Genomic DNA, 19,306 nt, shown 5'->3' with positions numbered 1-19,306 from the left:
TCCCTGGCCAATGGGAAGCGGAGGCTCGGCGAGGGGCGGGGGCGGGAGCTCTGGGCTGAGGGATTCGATCCCGCCCGGCGGCAGTCGAGGCGGGGAAGCGGATTAGGGAGGAGGGAAGACCGGAAGCCACGGCCCGGGCCCCCATCCTGACTTTCGCGTTTCCCTCCTCCCGCCTCGCCCCGGGGCTGGGAGAGCTTGCGAAGCTGGCGGAGGGAGAAGAAGCTGGAGGCCGGCTGGGAGAGAAAGGGAAGCGTCCCCTCAGCCCGCGCTCCCTCCTCAGCCACGGGCTCCTGGAGCGCGCGGCGGCGGCGGCGGCGGCGGCGGGAGGGGGGGAGGAGGAGGCGGGCGACGACGCCGGGGCCGCTCCGAGGCGCGCTCCTGAGGCGGCGCAGCCCGCGGCGGGGACGGATCGGCGACATCTGAGGCCCGGCTCCCACGCCGCCACCTCGACCGCCGCCATGTCCTCCTCCACCTCCTCCTCCTCCCCCAAGGAGGAGACGTACGAGGAGGACCGGGAGTTCGAGAGCCAGGCCAAGCGCCTCAAGACCGAGGAAGGAGAGATCGTCTACTCGGCGGAGGAGAGCGAGACTCGCCAGGAAGCGACGCCGCATCAGGCCGGGAGCGACAGCGACGGCGGCGGCGGCGGCGACGGCGAAGGAGGCAGCGGCGGCGGCGGCGACGACGACGACGAAGAAGAGGGCGACGGCGGAGAAGGCGACGGCGGAGAAGAAGAAGAAGGTGACGGCGACGAAGGCGACGACGGCGATGAAGGAGGGAGCGGCGGCGACGAAGGCGGCAGCGGCGGCGGCCCCCGGAGCATGCCCCAGTCCATGGTAACAAAGCGCGGCGCCGCGTCCGCTTCCCGCAGGGCCCCCCGCGGAGGGGGGGGCGGGCGGCGGGGCTCGGCCTGGTTTCCGCGGCGTGGATGCCCCGATCGTGTCGGGGGGGGGGGGGGGACGACGACGGGACGGGACTCGGGTTTCGTAGGTCTCGATGGCTTTCCTAGGTCTCGATGGCGGCACGTTGCCCGAACCGTGGCGGCGGCGGCGGCAGAGCGGCCTCACGGAGCCGACCGAGCCGGGCCCTGAACTTGGGGAGGGTCGCTCGCGCGGGTTGCGGGGTGGGGTGGGGGGACGGCGGGGGGGGGGGGCGTCGCTTCCGCCCCGGGAGCCCGTGCCGCGCGCCCTCGGCGGGATTCGGCTCTTTGTTAGTTGAGCAACTCTGGCTGGGAGGCTGGGCCGGGACCCCGCTGGGATGCAGCCCCCCCCGCCCCCCCCCACCCCGGCCCGCAGCATCCTCGCCCCGGGCGGGGCTCCAGCACAGCAAGGCTTTCCTGGGCCTCGATCCCCGAGAAAGCCGCGACTAAATGATCGAGGACGCCCCGGTACCCCAAACTCTAGTTCTCGTGCTAGTGGGTTTTGTTTTTTTTTTTTCCTTTTTCTTTTCCTTCTTGGCTTGCTTTTGAGACGTGTTTGCGGTCCTGGAGTCCATGTTGGGCTACCCACTTTTTGGGCGGTGGCTCAAGACAGTTTTCCCTTATAAAATGTTACCCCCCCCCAAAAAAAAAATGTGCGGGCAATAGTGTGCCCCTGCTTTCAAGTAAAACGTTCGCAAATGACGTGTGTTCGTCATTGGTGGTGTACTTACTCCGAGTTTGTCCTCACGGGAGAAGGAAATGAATTCAGAGCTGTGTTTAAACGCATTCCTCGAATCCTCCTTATCAGAAATGTTGTTGGCTGGAGACGGAAGGAATGTGAACAGCATAACCCACAGCTTCAGTTCCCTGGAGAGTTTAAGGAAACAAAGCCATCCAAAAGGTTTTTGTCCGGTGTTGGAGCCCTTAAACTGCCCTGATGACTTCTCTTTCAACATTTAATACATTTGAGAGCAAATCTTAGCGGCATTTTAGGAAGTTAGACACGTCTTCCACCGTTAAGGTGTTCCAACCCTTTTAGTCAGTGGCTATTTGTCTTTCAAAAGTTTTTGAATTTTTGTCTAGCTTAAATTTTTTTAAAAAGTTACATATGTGGGTAAACAAGCACCCGTGGCAGCTTCATAAGTTGGATTCCTTGGGGATAGAGTTACAAGTAGTTAAGTTGTGAGTCGCCTGACCTGGGTGCTGGGAATCAAACTGTGGTCCGCTGTGCAAGAGCACTGTGTGCTTTTCGGATGGGCCCTTTCTTCAGCCCGTTTGAGCTTTTAAAATTACATTCGTGTGTGTGTGTGTGTGTGTGTGTGTGTGTGTGTGTGTGTGTATTGAAGCGTGCGTGTGTGGCGGTCAGGGGACAGCTGCTTACATCATGTGAGTCCTGAGGATTGAACTTCGGTCACTGGCAGCACCTTCACCACCTGAGTCGTGTCACTGACCCAGTTTGAATTTTTATGTAAACATTCTGATATGAGTGTTTTTAGATACAAGAAATGTGATGGGTAAATTTAACCACTTTTTAGAAGGAATTTATCTTTCTTGCTATAACTTTACTCACAGCTGATTCTTGAAGGTATTTTGGCCAAGATCAGGCATAGTTTCCTTGCAGTTTGTTGTTATTTTTGCATTTTTCTGTCAAGCTTTTTGAAATACTCAAAATGTACCTTGGGAATGTGAATAAAGGAGATGATGGTTTTCTTAGAGACTCTTAAGATCACAATCAACTATTGTAAGAGTTGAAAATAGGGTTATTGTAAGTGATGTTTTGGTTCTTTTGCCAAAAGCCTCGGTTGTTGGTGAAGTACTTTTAGATGTCTTGGAAAGCTACTTAAAACAGCTGGCAGAAGAGATGGATGGCTCAGTGCTGAGAGTGCTTGCTAATGCTGAAAACTGGGTTCAGTTGCCAGAGCCCACACGGGGGTGCTGTCCTCTGACTTGGGTATGCGTGCCTTGGTGTGCACACTTACACATGTGCATACACACACATACACGATGCAATTTTTTGTTTCAAAAATAGGTTATTTTTGAATGCTAGGGAGAAACAGGTAATTAACATAAGTCAAACAGTGGAGATGGCATTGGGCAAAGGCTTGAGGTAGATCAGGAGTCTAGTTTTACTTAGCATACAATTTTTGTGACCTTGAGAAAGTCAGTTAACTGCTGCTCTAGTTTTCTTAGTCTATAAAATACGAAAGTTGAATTGTACATGCTTTCCGTACTTGAAGCTGTAGTTAACTAGTTAATACAGCTTTGAAATGATCAAAGCAGGAACTAATGTATGTAGTTATAAATTCAGGTTGCTGGTCATCTGTTAGTGCTTAGGGCAAGGTGCTTTCATTTAACTTAATAACTGGAGCTAGGGTAGTAGCTTGCTGGCCTTGGTGGTGCACTTCACTAGCATGTGTAACTGTTTTTGACCCTAACAACACTCCTCTCCAATAAATTAATTTGTAAATTTAACACTAGAATTGATGGGCCAATGTGAAGTTTAATGAAGACTCATTTTTTCCCTTTTCAGTTTTTTTCCTTGTAATTTTCCGTACTATTTTGAAGTCTCTGTAGTTATGAAACATGTACATAATAAAATTACTATTACCAAGGTGGAGACTAGTGCTCTACCATGTTGAAATATGTTTAGCCCAACTTCAGTGGTCCTTAGCCTATAGAAGAAATACATCTGTGGTCAGCCTGTTCAGAGTAAATACAGATTAGGTACAGTGATAACTGTTTTTTCAACTCTAGTTGGAAATTGGTGGAGTGAAAAGTAAGATTTAAAGGGTTCCTACTGTTTGACTTTTCATGATTTAATAACTAAGTTTGAAGAAGAATGTGAATAAGAATAGTTAAAATGGGACTGGATCCTTAGCAATGGTCTCAATGTTTGAAGGTAGAGAAATATGAAGACTGGGTGTGGTGCATGCCTGTAATTCCAGTACTGAAGAGGTGGAGATGGGGAGGGAGCATTGCTGTGCCACTTCAACTATCTAGTGAATTCCATAGCAACACTATGGAAGGAGAAAGAAGAGAATGAGAGGGGGTGGCATTGAGATTGATTTGAATGGTTTGGATTGGACAAATAAGATACCTCTCAGTGTCTACTGGTACTTTTCATAGAGCAAAAATTCCCCAGGTTTTTGATTCACTGGGTTATACTCTTGAACAAAGCTTAGTTATAGGGGTTCATGCTATGTATTACACTTAACTTATTCTTTTGGAATAAATAGCTGGTGATTTGGGGGGGTGGTTCGAGACAGAGTTTCTCGGTATAGTTTTGGTGCCTGTCCGATCTCGCTCTGTAGACCAGGCTGGCTTCGAACTCACAGAGATCCCGCCTGGCTCTGCCTCCGGAGTGCTGAGATAAAGGCATGAGCCACCACCGCCTGGCCAGCTGGTGATTTTTAAAATTTATTTTTCAGCGCCGGGCGGTGGTGGCGCACGCCTTTAATCCCAGCACTCGGGAGGCAGAGCCAGGTGGATCTCTGTGAGTTCGAGGCCAGCCTGGTCTCCAAAGCGAGTTCCAGGAAAGGCGCAAAGCTACACAGAGAAACCCTGTCTCGAAAAACCAAAAAACCAAAAAACCAAAAAAAAAAAAAAAAAAAAAAATTTATTTTTCAGACAGGGTCTCACTGTATACCCTTAACTAGCCTGGAACTCAATAGAGATCTGCTTTCCTTCTGCCTCCTGTGTGCTGAGATTAAAGATGTGTGTCTGTGCCTGACCAATTTATTTTTTATTGTATGTTTGTCTGTATACCACTGTGTGCATGCCTACTGCCCATGGAGGTCAAAAGAGGCCTCAGATCCCCTGGAACTTGTGTTAAAGATGGTTGTGAGCCACTGTGTGGTACTGGAAACTGAGCCTGGGTCCTCTTCAAAAGCAGCAAGTGCTAAGTCATTTCTCCAGCCCTCATAAATAGCATTCTTAAATTTAGCAGGCATAATCTTCAGACTCTTTAGTTTCTAATCTTTTTAATTTAAAGAAAGAAAGTAGACCTTCAAATATTAGGGCTTCACTTACCAAAACGAATTTATTTACCCAAAATAAATTGCAATGGAGTTCCAATTTATTTTAAAGATCAAGTTTTTCAAATGTGTTCCATTAATGAGTAAACGGGCAGATCAAGGATTGAGTGATAGCCAGCAGTTGTAGTCCCAGCTACTCAGGAGGTTAAAAGTCTGGAGGATTACTGGAGCCTACGAGATCAATACCAGCCTGGGCAGTATGATAAAACTGTATCTTAAAAACAAAGTCAGGGAGGCTGGAGAGATGGCTCAGTGGTTAAGAGCATTGGCTACTCCTCTAGAGGTCCTGAGTTCAATTCCCAGCAACCACATGGTGGCTCACAACCATATAGAGTGGGATCTGATGCCTTCTGGCGTAAAGTCATACATGCAGATAGAGCACTCATATTCATGAAATAAATAAATAAATCTTAAAAAAACAAATCCAGGTATAGTGGCACATGTCTAATACCAGTAATTCTAATACTCATAAGTGGAGAGAGACAGGAGGATGATGAGTTGGAGGTTAGCGTAGGCAACAGACTTTCTCAGAAAGCCAAGAAAAGTCAGGGATGGGGTAGCAGTTGGGAAGAGGCAAGATAATAAGTAGTTAAAGGCTAGCCTTAGCTGCACAGTGAGTTTGAGGTTAGCTTGGGCTCTGAGATACTGTCCGAAGAGCAGTAACAACAAAATTGCCCAAACAGAAAGCTCTAAAAGGAAAGAAAAGTGCCCAAATGGCCAAAAATCATAGGTAATCCGTTTGCTAGTGAGGTAACTATTTAGGGTTTTCAAATTTTAATAAAGTAGACTCGTAAGATAGTAAGACAGTTAGATGAAATGGTTGCCCCTAAGATTTCCAAATGAAAGATTATAGCAATGTAGAAAAAAGCAATTTGATTGGCTTGTGAGAAATTGTCCTTGAGACTGCCCTTGAATGGCTGTTTAGCATGGTTATGACCAGACAAACCTTGAGCCTGTTAGTGGGGACCCATTGAGCCATCGTTATAGTTTGACCCAATTTATTTACAGAAGGGATCGACAAATTGTAAAAGAGCACATGTATATTGAAAGGGTGGTTGCATTTGCCTGGGTATATTATATACACCTGGAATATTACTTCCAGGCTGGGAAATAATAGATAGAATAGCACGAGAGAGATAGAATAGCACAGGAGAGAGCCTTGCTATCAAAGAATTTGAAATGAAAAGACATCTATAGGAGAAAAGAATTAAAAATGCTTCCTTAAGCCTGAGAAGACATACTGAAAGTATTAGTAGGTGTGTAGTCTGGCCTTGAACCATGAATGATGATGATGTGAGTGATGGAATTGTGGGTCTTTAGTTCGTATATATAGGTAGGGATTAGCAATACTGATTTACCCACTAGTTTAGAAATCAGGTGATAGGATAATGCTATTAGACTCAGTGGTAGAATGCTTGCCTAGCATGAGAGAAGTGTATTCCTTGATGCCACAACTACATGTATAATACATACATGATCTTAAGGTAGGTAAAAGGTTCTGTGCTGCAGAAAATTTCAGATTTCTTGTCACAGATACATATCAAATTGAAAAAAAATAATGATTTAAGAAGAGTGTTAATGGTTGGGATATGGCTATATTTGTGTTTGTCTTGTGTGCATGAAACTGGGGGTTTGATTTCCTGTGACACATGAACAGGGTATTCTAGTGCATATCTATAATCTTAGCAGGAAGATCAGAAGTTCAAGGTTGTTTTCTGCTACATAGCAGGTTTGAAGCTGGCCTTGGATATATGAGAGCTTGTCTTTAAAGAAAAAGTTAATATTTTTGGGTAGAAGGGAAGACAGAAAACTAAGCCTTGGAGGGAGTGGCAGAAATATAGTTTTGAAAAGATTGTCACCTTTTCAGTTGGGAATAACTGGAATTTTAAGTTTTTAAAATGAATGATAGAAAAGTTTTTGTGCTGGGAGATGGTGGCACATGCCTTTAATCCCAGCACTCAGGAGGCAGAGCCAGGCAGATCTCTGTGAGTTCAAGGCCACCTGGTCTACAGAGCGAGATCCAGGACAGGCACCAAAACAACACAGAGAAACCCTGTCCGGAAAAAAAAAAAAAGAAAGAAAGAAAAGTTTTTGTATTATAGAGATGGGAATTAGATATGGCAGGGCAGCATACTCCCTTAGCAATAAGGAGGTTAGTGAGTTCTGGGCTAGCCAGGGCTGCATAGTGAGATCCTATCTCAAACAGAAGTATGTATGGGAAATATATTAAAGTTAGAGAAATACCAAGATAATTTAAGAATGGTAGATTGATTGGGAATAAGGAGGGTACAAGGAGTATGAGGTGCTTTTTTGCCTTGAGATTGAGAAAAATTACCTTTCCCCCAAATACTGTATTATAGTTAGCATCTTCTAGTTTTTATTTTATAAGTTCTTTTTAACAATTTCGCTAGGCCTTAGTGGCTGGTGTACTCCTTTAATCCTAGCACTCGGGAGGCAGAGATAGGCGGAGCTCTGTGAGTTTGAGGCCAGCCTGATCTACAGAGTAAGTTCTAGGACAGACAGGGCTACACAGAGAAACCCTGTCTTGAAAAAAAATTTTTTTTTCCTTGACACAATATTACATCTTTATGGGGTACAGTTATAATTTGTATGTAATACATTGACCAAAGCAGAGCAGTAACATTTTCATGTCCCTCAGCTTTTGGGAATGACTTTAGTGTAGATAGTGAATTCTTTTGAGGGATTTTTAAAAATTGGTCTGTAATCCATTTTTGTGAGAAAGACCAATTTGAAAACTAGCCATCTTTTGCACTGTAGTCATCATAGTCATTATTCATGATGGGCAATTCTTAGAGAAAAACTGGCAAAGGTAAAGGCCTATTCAAAAGTTACTGCCAAGATACAGTAAGAGGGAGACTCTAGAGACACAAAGCTGAATTCAGAAGGCAATTTTTTTTTTTTTTTAAAGATTTATTTATTTATTATGTATACAGAAGAGGGTTGCCAGATCTCATTACAGATGGCTGTGAGCCACCATGTGGGTGCTGGGAATTGAACTCAGGACCTCTGGACCTCTCGAAGAGCAGTCGGTGCTCTTAACCTCTGAGCCATCTCTCCAGCCCCCAGAAGGCAATTTTTTTATATCCAAGATTTTTTAATTGGATTAGCATTGATGTATCTCTTGAGTATGGGAAGGTAGATTTTATAATAGACTAAAAAATGAAGTTAGTAGCCAGATGATGGACAGTTGCAGAAATATGAAAACAGACAGTTAGATTTGTCTAATTGAATTATTTTTTTAATGAAAATGGTAAAGGTTAAGTAAAAGAACATCATTATTGTTAGAATGTTGAGCTATTTAGTGATGAAATGTCATGATGCCCACAACCCTGTTTCTTGTAGTTTAAGGAGAAAAGTGTCTATCCAGATATAAAATGCAGGGCTAAAACCCCCCAAGGCGGGGGGTGGGGGGGTGGGGGGGGAACGACACAAATAATATTGAGTATTTATGAAATAAAAAGCTGTAAAATTATTACTTTATTTAATATGTAAGACAAACAAAAAGATACACAAGAAAAAAACACTCATGAGCCCACCACCTACATACTTTAGTAAATCAAACATTGCCTATCACGACATCTCCCTTACTGGCTTGAATACTTTTTAAAGAAATTTATTTTGTGCATGTAAACAATTCCCTATGTCCACTGTGTGTGGGTTCTGGGGATTGGACTTGGTGGCAGGGTGCTTGTGCCTTTTATTTACTGAGTTGATCTGCTGTTTTTAGAAATAAAAATTTCAGAGACAGGTGAACCTCTGAATTTGTGGCCAGTCTGGTCTACACAAAGAAACCCTGTCTTGAAAAAACCAAAGCTGGGGAAATTGGGATTGGAAATTTACTAGAAATAAAATTTTTAAAACAAACATTCAATCTATCTTATTTTTCAGGTCCTTTGCTGACTTGTGAATTGTAATTTGGTTTGTCATTTTGTGTGTGTGTGTGTGTGTGTGTGTGTGTATAATGCAGAGTTGAATTTACTGAAAGATGAAGTTTAGCTTGTTGAAGTTGACTGGACATTGTTTCTCTTTTCTAGGAAGGAGGTGGAAGTCATCATAAAGTTTCTGTCTCCCCTGTTGTGCATGTCCGAGGGCTCTGTGAGTCGGTGGTGGAAGCCGACCTTGTGGAGGCGCTGGAGAAATTTGGGACAATATGGTAAGGACAGCAGGGACTCATCGACATCGAAAAGAGTGTGGGAGAACAAGCCTTGCTGGATTCCTTCCAGTCGGTATTCATCATTGTATAGCTTGTTTGCCTGTGTGTGCTTTTCTATGGAAAAAACTCCCCCTCCTCCCCAAGCAGGGCAGGCTGGCCTGGAACTTGTATTCATCCTGTCTCAGCCTGTTGAGTGCTAGGATTGTAGGTGTCTGCCATCTTTGGAACCTTTTTTTGTTTTCTAACTTTTTGGGGGTTGGTTCGAGACAGGGTTTTTCTGTGGAGTCCTAGCTGTCTTGGAACTCGATTACATAGTCCAGGCTGGCCTCAAACTCAAGGAACTCTCCTGCTTCAGCCTCTCGAGTGTGGGGATCAAAGGTGTGCACCACCACCACCTGGTGGTTTTAACTTTTACAGTTTACTTACTTACGGTGCATGGAGGTCACAGGACAACTTGAGGGAGTCGAGTCTCTCTATCGTGTGTCCAGAGATTAAATAAAGTTAGTTCCTCAGATTGTCCCCTTTAGTGAGCCCCCGTGCCAGACCCACCTTTGGAACTTGTAAGCTTGTTATTACTGTGTTTTGTGTTCTGCTGCTAGGGATTGAACTCAGGGCTTCGTACCCACTACACATGCCAGGCAGACACTCTGCCACTGAGCCTTAATTACGCTTAATTAAGTTTTAACCTTCCTGGGGTGATTAGTAGGTGCTTATGTTGACATATCACCTGCCATCCAACAGGTTTGTAGGTAAAAATTTCATTTCTCTTGTTGCTGTTTGGCCTTTCTTTCTCTATTCTTTTTAAAGAATTTGTTCACCGGGCTGTTTAAGCACATGCTGAAATGTCTGTGACATTTAAATTCTCCCTTTCTTTGTCTTCATACAAAGTCACTGTCCTGGGAACTTTTGAGTTTGCTTCTAGTTTTAATGTCTTATTTTGGGTATAGGGTTTTGTTTTGTTTTTTTTTTTCAAGAGACAGTCTCAGTAATGGCGCATGCCTTTAATCCCAGCACTCTGGGAGGCAGAAGCAGGCGGATCTCTGTGAGTTTGAGGCCAGCCTGGTCTACAGAGCAAGTTGTAGTACAGCTAGGGCTACACAGAAACTTTCTCAAACAAACAAGAAGAGAGAGAGAGGGCTGTCCTGGAACTCACTGTAGACCAGGCTGGCCTTGAACGCACAGAGATCCACCTGCCTCTGCCTCTTGAATGCTGGGATCAAAGGTGTGTTCTTTGATCATTCTAGAGGAAATGTGTTCTTTCCTGGGATTTAATTTATATTTTGGACTTACAGTTGCTGTAGCTTTAAATCTAGGACCTTACTGTTTCACTGTTTACTTTTTAGTGATGTGGGTGGGGATAGCTAACCAGCCTCCAGGGTCAACATATACTTATTACCTGCTGTGTACCAGCCTCTGTTTCTATCTTCTGAGGATATAAAGTTATAGAATAGTTACTTGTGGAGATCTTATAGTATGCCAGGCTGTTTGCTAGGCAGTTTGTATGCAGTAACCAATCTTGACTATAGAACTCTCCAGTTTTATAAATGAGCAAAGTGATAAATTACTGAACGATAAAATGATGTGGGTTTTTTGTTTCATTTGCTTTTACTAATACTGCTCTTTTGTCAGTTTCTATTATGAAGCTGTGGGCCCTGGATGCCTGTTATACAGAGTGGTTTGAATACCTGACTTGATAAGATTTTTTTGTTTGTTTTGTTTGTTTTTTAAGACAGGGTTTCTCTGTAACAGCCCTGGCTGTCCTGGAACTCATTCTGTAGACCAGGCTGGCTTTGAACTAAAGAGCCACAGGCTTAGTTTAATCCCTGAGTGCTGGGATTGAACATACCCGGTGTTTTTTTTGACATGATTAAACCATGTTGGTTATATGTCAAGACAGTTGAAAGTTCTTATTCCTGTCCACTAGGAATATGCTGTTTCTCCTGTTGTAAAACATGCACTGTGATCTCTCTCTGTCTCTGTCTCTCTCTCTGTGTCTCTGTCTCTCTGTCTCTCTCTCTCTCTGTCTCTCTCTCTCTCTCTTTCTCTCTCGTCTCACAGTGTAGCAGTCCTGGTTGGCCAGGAACTCACCTATGTAGGCCAGGCTGGCCTCAAATCCACAGAGATCTTCCTGGCTCCATCTTTTGAATGCTGGGGTTGCCCCATGTATCATTCATTTTGTGTATTAAAATATAGAACCTTCAAAGGAATATATTTTCAAAAGTGAATACTTCATCCTCCTGCTCATAGTTAACCATGATTGTTTTTCTAGTGGTTGTCTTTTCACAGACTTAAAATACTTTGGAGTAAATTACTCAGATGAACTTGGGTCAATTTATGGTTGCTTCTATTTGGTTTTAATAAGATAAATATAGAAACAGTTAATTCTTAGTTACTGTTGTGTGGGTATTTCTGCTATTTCTTTTCCTTTTGGGACGGGCTGGCTTTGAACTTGCAGTCCCCTTCTGCCTTCACTTCCCAAGTGCTGAGATTACAGCTTTTCCCACCATGCTCAGATAGTTTCTCCTGTTTACGGTTTTGCTTGGTGATCTTGTGTGGAGTTTTAATTTCTGTGTCTTGAGGTTTTCTAATACTGCATGGGATGGGGGTATAAGTGACTGGTAATTGGGCTTGAGTAGGGCATGAGATGAATACGCTTTCCACCATGGGACGATTGTAGTCTGCTTTTACTTGACAGACTAAGTGATGTTGCATTGGAATTTCTTCCTTTCAGCTACGTGATGATGATGCCGTTTAAACGACAGGCTCTAGTGGAGTTTGAAAATGTCGATAGTGCCAAAGAGTGCGTGACATTTGCTGCAGATGAGCCTGTGTACATTGCCGGCCAACAGGCTTTCTTCAACTATTCTACAAGTAAAAGAATCACTCGGCCAGGAAACACTGATGACCCCTCAGGGGGCAACAAAGTCCTCCTGCTCTCCATTCAGAACCCTCTCTATCCAATCACAGTGGTATGTATTGGAGTAGAACAACTGACCTGGTGTAGTTTTCTTACCTGTCTACTAGTTTTGTTTGTTTTGAAACATGGTTTCATTATGTAGCCCTGGCTGGCCTGGAACTTGCTGTACCAGGCCTAGACCTTGTTGGCCTGAAACTTAAGAGAGCCTACCTCTGCCTCCAAAGTGCTTGGGTTTAAGATGTGCAACAACATGTTTAGCTGTTTGTTTGTTTATTTGTTTTTAAAGATTTATTTTTATTGTATGTTTGTATGTGTATGGGTGTTTTGCCTGTGTGTCTGTTCAACACATGTGTGCTGTGCCCTTGGAGGCCAGAAGAGAGCATCATCTGGAACTGGAGTTGTAGATGGTTGTTAGCTGCTCTGTTGCTGCATACCTAACCTAGGGTCTGAGCCGTCTCTAGCCCAGTGGTTCTCAACTGGTAGGTCACGATCCCCTTCACAGGGCTCACATAGCAGATGTTCACATTATGATTCATAATAGTAACAATTACAGTTATGAAGTAGCAGCAAAAGTAATGTTATGGTTAGGGATTCACCACAACGTGAGGAACTGTATTAAAGGATTGTGGCATTAGAAAGGTTGAGAAACACTGGGCTAGCCCCACTTTACCCTTTTAAACAATGTGGTTATTAGCTGAGTATGGTGGAACATGCCTGTGATTCCAGCACTCGGGAGGCAAAAGTGGGTAGATCTCTTATTTTGAGGCTCTCCTGGTCTGTGTGGCCAGTTAGGACTACACAGTTAGATCCTCTAAAAAATGTTTAGTAATTAAGAGGAATGATAACCTGTAAATTTTTACTTTTTAGATAAAACAAAATAGAATATAGTTTTAATGTCTTTCTAAATATAAAAAATGAAGAAATATTCTTTTTTTTTTTTTCTCTTCATAGGATGTTCTATATACAGTATGCAACCCTGTTGGAAAAGTACAACGTATTGTTATATTCAAGAGAAATGGGATACAAGCAATGGTTGAATATCCTTTATTTGTAAATGTGTTACTGATGTATAGAAGTGTTTGTAATTCATATTTATTTCTGCTTGAGTCTTTCTAGGCAAGTGGCATTTTTCCTGCTAGAGCAATCTTCTTGACTTAAATTTGTTACTTTGTTTTCCTTTATGTTGATAGAGTAATCAACTCAGAGATCTGCCCCCTTTCTGAGTGCTGAGATTAAAGGTGTGCACCACCATACCCTGCTTACTTACATTTAAAAAATGAAACTGCAGTACTCTAGGGAATTTTACTATTTTAGTAAAAATAACTTCGTACCATAGAGTAGTCCTTTAAGATACTGGGGATTGAACCCAGGGACTCTACATATGAGGCCAAGTACTCTAACACTTGGGCCCTATTCTTACTTTGAGAACAAAATAATTTTGTTTGCAGGTTGTAGATTGATTGATTGCCCTTCACTCAGAGGATAGAACCTGCTCCATACTCTACTTTATAGTAGTACTTCTAATGATTTGGAAGGATTAATGTAGATAACGTTGATGGTGTTCTATTTTCTTTCTTTAAAATAAATCTTTATGAGTAAAGATTTATTTATACTTTTATTTGGGAAAATGTTTCCAGAAACACTGTTAGTTTTGGTTATCTTTTTAGTTCCTTGGGAATGAAGAACAACTAAATTGAGGAAGCCTTCAGCCATGTTTCCTTAATAGAGCTTTATGTTTGAGTCGGTCCTTTGTGCCCAAAAAGCTAAAGCAGCACTCAATGGAGCTGATATATATGCCGGATGTTGCACACTAAAAATCGAATATGCCAGGGTAAGCATTCCTTTTCAACACTCTACTGAAGAAATACTGATGCTTTGGGTATTCAATTTAGACTCACTCATCTTCTTCACTCTCAACAGCCAACTCGTCTCAATGTGATTAGGAATGACAATGACAGTTGGGACTACACTAAGCCTTATTTGGGAAGACGAGGTAGGTATCTCATGAAGTTTAGAATGTACTTGGATCTGCTGAGAAAATTTTACAAGCAGTTACATTCTTTTTTCTGAGATGAGCTAGTTAATTATGGAAATCTTGTTGCTGAATGCTTTTGTTGCAAAAGTCCGTGTAATGCTGGAAATTCACCTTGGACGTTAGTGCCCCCTACTGGTATGCGCTGAGCTTATTTATATTTAGTTCAACAAGGAGCCCTCACATACAGGCACGCCCGCAGTTCAAGGACTTGCATTTCTCCAAGCAGCTCTCTCTCTTTGGAGGAGAGGAAACTGATTCAGAATATTCCTTACAAACTGCAAACTTGCACACTGCTTCTCTATGGAAAGGACTTTTCCCCCAAGCTGGACGAGGCATTAAGAAGGATAGAGGACTCCGGCAGGCTGACTCTACACCTCATCATGCACAACATCGGCATCAGCAAAAAGCCCTCTGAAAAACTCAGACTCGCAACTCACCTTGACTGCATACTACATGCACCATCACCCCAAGTTTTTAAAGGACGACATTTAACAGTACTTCAGACTTGCATGGAATGAACACCATGATAGACTGTGCCCATTTATTCAAGTTGTATGTATACTGATTTGCTTTCCCTTAAGGTTTCAGTTGTAGAATTTAAGATTTTTCATTTATGAAAACTAGACATTTTGCAATGTTGTAAAGTTCACTGACCGTTGATGTAACTGTTTTCAGCTTAGACTTAGATTGTTAATATGCTTTTAACAAGGGATCAGTTTATCTACAGGTCTTGGGAATTGATATGCTCAACCAATCCACACAAGCATTAAGCATTTAATGTGGATTAGAAAGGTGTAAATTTGGCTGGGGATAAACAGGTAGAGCATGTACTTAGCATGCGTAAGCCCCTGTCTTTGATCCTCAGCACAAAAAAGTGCACATTTGCTGCATTTAAGTTCACTTTGGGTTTTTGTTTTTTCCTAATTCTGAACACTGAACAGAGATTCTAACAAATGAAAAGGTGCATTATATGTAAAAGATGTTTTTCTGTGTGGTTTGATTTTTGTAAAGTGGCTGTTTATAAGTTGTCATATTTTGTAACAATTTAAGGTTTTTCACTTATGTTAATTTGTGTAACCAGAAAATTGAACATTTCAAATACAGTTGAAAGTAACATGTTGTTTTCAAGGTAGAATATATTTAAACTTGATAAATCTGAAAATCAAGAGCATTTCATTTGAAATGCCTTTTCACCAATAGCCTATAAATGCTAAATTTTATGAGCATAGATTTCACTGATAAATTGTTCAACTAACTGTGGTAATTCTGGAATATACAAATTAAAATGTCGATCTTGTAAAAACAAGGGGGCTTCAGTATTGGCTACATCTCAACTACAATATTAATGTTTGAACTACATGTTAGAAAAACTCAAGATGAATGTGTCTATACAAGTCAGCTTGAAAAACTTTTTATAACATCCAAAATATCTTGAGCAGTGAATACTCTAGTGCATGTACTTCAGCCAAGGGAAAGAAAGAATAAAACAATGTGATCCTTTGCATGTTCAGATCCTTCGAAGTTTTTGGGTGATTGGCTTCTTTAGCTCTCAATTTCCAGGGAATCATTTCATCCTGTGCATGGAATTGTAAATAAGTTTGTTTTGTAAAATGTGTCTTTGTTAGAGCCCCAGTTTTGTTACTTAGGGAAATTTGCTTGATCTCTCTTTGGTGCAGTTGAATCCAGTACTGGAAAACAAATCCTTAGGAACTCAAATAACAAGACAAATGGTTGATGAGAAATCTGTTGTTTCTGTGCACTGACGGTATTGAAACCTTGAGTTTGGTCTTTACTCATTTGAAACAGCTTGGGCTGCATTATGTTACTGTATATTGAAACATTTATAGATTTTTTTTTTGTTTTTGTTTTTTGTTTTCAAGACAGGGTTTTTCAGTGTAGCCCTGACTATCTTGGAACTTGCATTGTAGACCAGGGTAACCTTGAACTTTAGAGATCTGCAGGCCTCTGCCTTTCTAGTGCTGTCATTAAAGGTGTGTGCCATCATGCCCAGTGAAGCATTTATACATTTTAACATTGCTTATATGTATAATTTTTTAATTATTTATCTAATGTGCATTGATGTTTTGCCCACATGTATGTCTGTGTGAGGGTGTCTGATCCCTTGGAACTGGAGTTACAGACAGTTGTGAACTGCCATGTGGGTGCTGGAATTGAACCCTGGTCCTCTGGAAGAGTAGCCAGTGCTCTTAACTACTGAGCCATCTCTACAGCGCCTATATGTATTCTTTTAAAAGGCCTGAACTTTACACAAAGCCAGCTTAGTTTTTTTCATGCAATTCTAATTAGATAATGAAATATGTACAGTAGATATTTAATAGAGATATAATTAAAGGAAGTAAAATTTATATTTATACTTTTAAGGAAAAAATACTCTTGTTTTCCAAATTTTTATTGACAGAGCTTTCTGGCTAGACTTGCAGTTTATAAACATAGTTTCTGTAGTGATTTAAGCTTGAGTTGAATTGACAGATCATTAAAATTATTTACCTGCTTTTCCCAAAGACCTTCATGGAGAGCCAGGTATGGTGTGTGTGCTTATAATCCTAACAATTGGGAAGTAGAGGCAAAGAACCAGGAGTTTAAAGTAGTCAACCTGAGCAATATGAGACCCTGTCTCAAAAAATAAATAAACAAAAAGACAAAAGAATCTTTATATATCTTTACTGAAGAAATTTTACTAAAGAAATCCTCATTAAAATACAATTTTCTAAAAAAAATTCATTTAAAAATACCTGATTACAAGCTGGGTGGTGGTGACGCACGCCTTTATTCCCAGCATTTAGTAGGCAGAGGCAGGCGGATCTCTGTGATTTGGAGGCCGGCCTGGTCTACAGAGAGAGTTCTAGAATTGCCAAGGCTACATAGAGAGACCCTGTCTCAGAAAAACAAAACAAAAAACACTGATTACATTTTATTACAAAGAATCCTTAGCCTGAACTCCAGGGAACCCTTCCATAAATGTTACACAAAATTTACATACTGTATATATGTGTACCTTTTTGAGAAGAAAGTGCATAGCATTTATCAGATTTTACTTGAATATAGAGTTTAAGAAAACACTATAATAGGCTTAATGTTTGACTTTACTGTTCCTTTTGTTTTATGTGATTTTATCTTTGATAGTGGATGTTTTAAATAAAAATATACAGCTGAAAGATATCTTGGAAATACTTTCTTTTTGAGATGAGGTTTCACTATCTGCCTCTGTATCCTGAGTGCTGGGAGTAAAGGCATGTGCTACCTACCACACACACCCATCTTCTACTCTTTATTTTATGTATGAAGATTGTGGGTTTCTATAACTGTACAACAAATTAGTGGTTAGTTGGACTCTTTCTTTGTAACATTTTTAACTGTCAGTAAAACTCAAGCCATGAAAACATGGTTCTGAGAAGAGATAAGGAATTGAATTTAGTTTTTGGTATCTACTTGAGGACACAATACCTGAGGGATCAGCAGACTGGATTAATTTAAGAGAATAGACACAATACTGGGAAACGCTAGAAACCATGTAAGAAAAAAGAAATTCTTTTAGCCAGGAGAAGCAGTGGTTGAGGAGGTGAGGTCAGGGTTTTAAGTACTAAGTGTAAGGAGGTGAGGTCAGGGTTTTAAGTACTAAGTGTAATACATTAGACTGTGGATGGAGGGTCAGTTTCTGTTCTGTATAGAAAGTAATTTTCTTGAAATTTAGGTTTTCTATAAATGTAAAGAGAGATAGTGAATACCTTATTACTGGTATTGGTTAAGCAGTGGCCAAAAGGGATTATTAAGAGTGTTTTTGTTGTTTGGTTGTTTTTTAATATGGAATAAAAGTTTAACTAGATGACCCTCTTTAATCCCTTCCAGTGATATGATAGTGTGGTTAGAAGAGGTAATTAGATATAAACTTCTCTAGACTGAAATGAAAGTTAGTATTTCTCATCTTCCACAAACCTTGTTTGTTCAGGTGACTAAGGATATTTTGAGCACTGTAATTGGATCAGCAAATTTCTGAAAGTATTACATGAATTTGAAACTTGTGAACTGGCAGAAGTCCTATTTTGGAAACCTGGAAGTAATTCTTAAAAAAAAAAAAAAAACAAAACTTTCAAATAAGATTTGAGGAAATTGGCATGCCTTTTTTGAAAATATAGCTAAAATAAAAATTTCAGAGTATTGTAGTCTCATCCAATAATGTAGCCCCCTTGGTTAGGTTTATCTTGGCATATTTAAACTCTGAAGGTTGCTCATACTTCTGCTTGATGTTATGGTCGATAGAAAATGACCTATCTATGATACAACATAAAGCCAGTGATGTGCAGATTTTCAGCTCTCAAGTCAGTAGGTGTTTGTAAATATGTGTATGTACATATAAAATACTCTGTGTTTACTGATTGTGAAACCATGTAATACAGGTTGTTGTTGGCTTATGCTGAAACTTCTTGAAAGAAGCCCACTTTGAAAATGTGTTGCTGTTGAAGCTAATAGTATGATTCAGGTACTGTCTTTCAAAAGTACTGCACTTACAAGCTTGTTTTAAAGACATGTATTGGTAAAAACTTGTGTACAGTGTCAAACTCTAGCATTGTGTACATTCACTTCCTGCAAAGCATCTAATCTTTTAAATTTGAAAGTGTGATTGTATTTGGCATTTATCCGAAACATAATTTCCAGTGGAATTTGTTAGATAGAATTACTTTCTTAAACTTTTGGTGTTTGTATTTGCATTGGATATGAATGGATGTTTAAAATTAACCAGGAGTAATATTTCTTTTATGAAATATATGGATGTTTTGAATGGGTGTTTCCCATGTGAAAAGTCTGTTAAGTACTTGGATCAAAATTGTTAAAACCATGTTTCTACTTTTGTGTCAGATAGAGGAAAGGGTCGCCAGAGACAAGCCATTTTGGGAGATCATCCTTCTTCGTTTAGACATGATGGCTATGGTAAGTTGTCAAGGCAGTAGGAAGGTAGTGTAGATCAACTGCTAGAATATTTGCCTTTCTGATGACAAATGCTCTGTTTCTTGTCTGTGTATTTTCCTGAGCTCCTAATCACCTGATGTAGTTTATGTGAGATCAGCCCATTACAATGTATTTTCAAGAAGTTGTCCAAAACTTCTTTTCTTAGGATATTGATACATTAAATAGTCCTTGAAATAAATTGGTTGGGGAATTAAACACACTTTTTTTTTCTGTTCCTGTGGTTTGGTTTTTGCTTTATTTTTAT

At 41.1% G+C, this 19,306-nt stretch overlaps 1 protein-coding gene across 1 annotated transcript in view; it reads left to right on the top strand.

The window, feature by feature from the left end:
• The first annotated feature begins 346 nt into the window (after positions 1–346).
• Positions 347–19,306, top strand: part of Hnrnpll (heterogeneous nuclear ribonucleoprotein L like) — a 33,425-nt gene continuing 14,465 nt past the window's right edge. The window contains exons 1-7 of the mRNA XM_052746345.1: positions 347–833; positions 9,006–9,124; positions 11,856–12,093; positions 12,993–13,078; positions 13,776–13,872; positions 13,962–14,034; positions 18,952–19,023. Of these exons, the coding sequence (XP_052602305.1) occupies positions 459–833; positions 9,006–9,124; positions 11,856–12,093; positions 12,993–13,078; positions 13,776–13,872; positions 13,962–14,034; positions 18,952–19,023 (1,060 nt within the window). The 5' untranslated portion in view covers positions 347–458. The remainder of the gene's footprint in view (positions 834–9,005; positions 9,125–11,855; positions 12,094–12,992; positions 13,079–13,775; positions 13,873–13,961; positions 14,035–18,951; positions 19,024–19,306) is intronic.

The sequence above is a fragment of the Peromyscus californicus genome, unplaced genomic scaffold (genome assembly GCF_007827085.1).
Source record: "Peromyscus californicus insignis strain IS unplaced genomic scaffold, ASM782708v3 Scaffold_1__1_contigs__length_55948999, whole genome shotgun sequence".
Lineage (NCBI taxonomy): Eukaryota > Metazoa > Chordata > Mammalia > Rodentia > Cricetidae > Peromyscus > Peromyscus californicus.
This window is presented reverse-complemented; position numbering and strand designations above follow the sequence as displayed.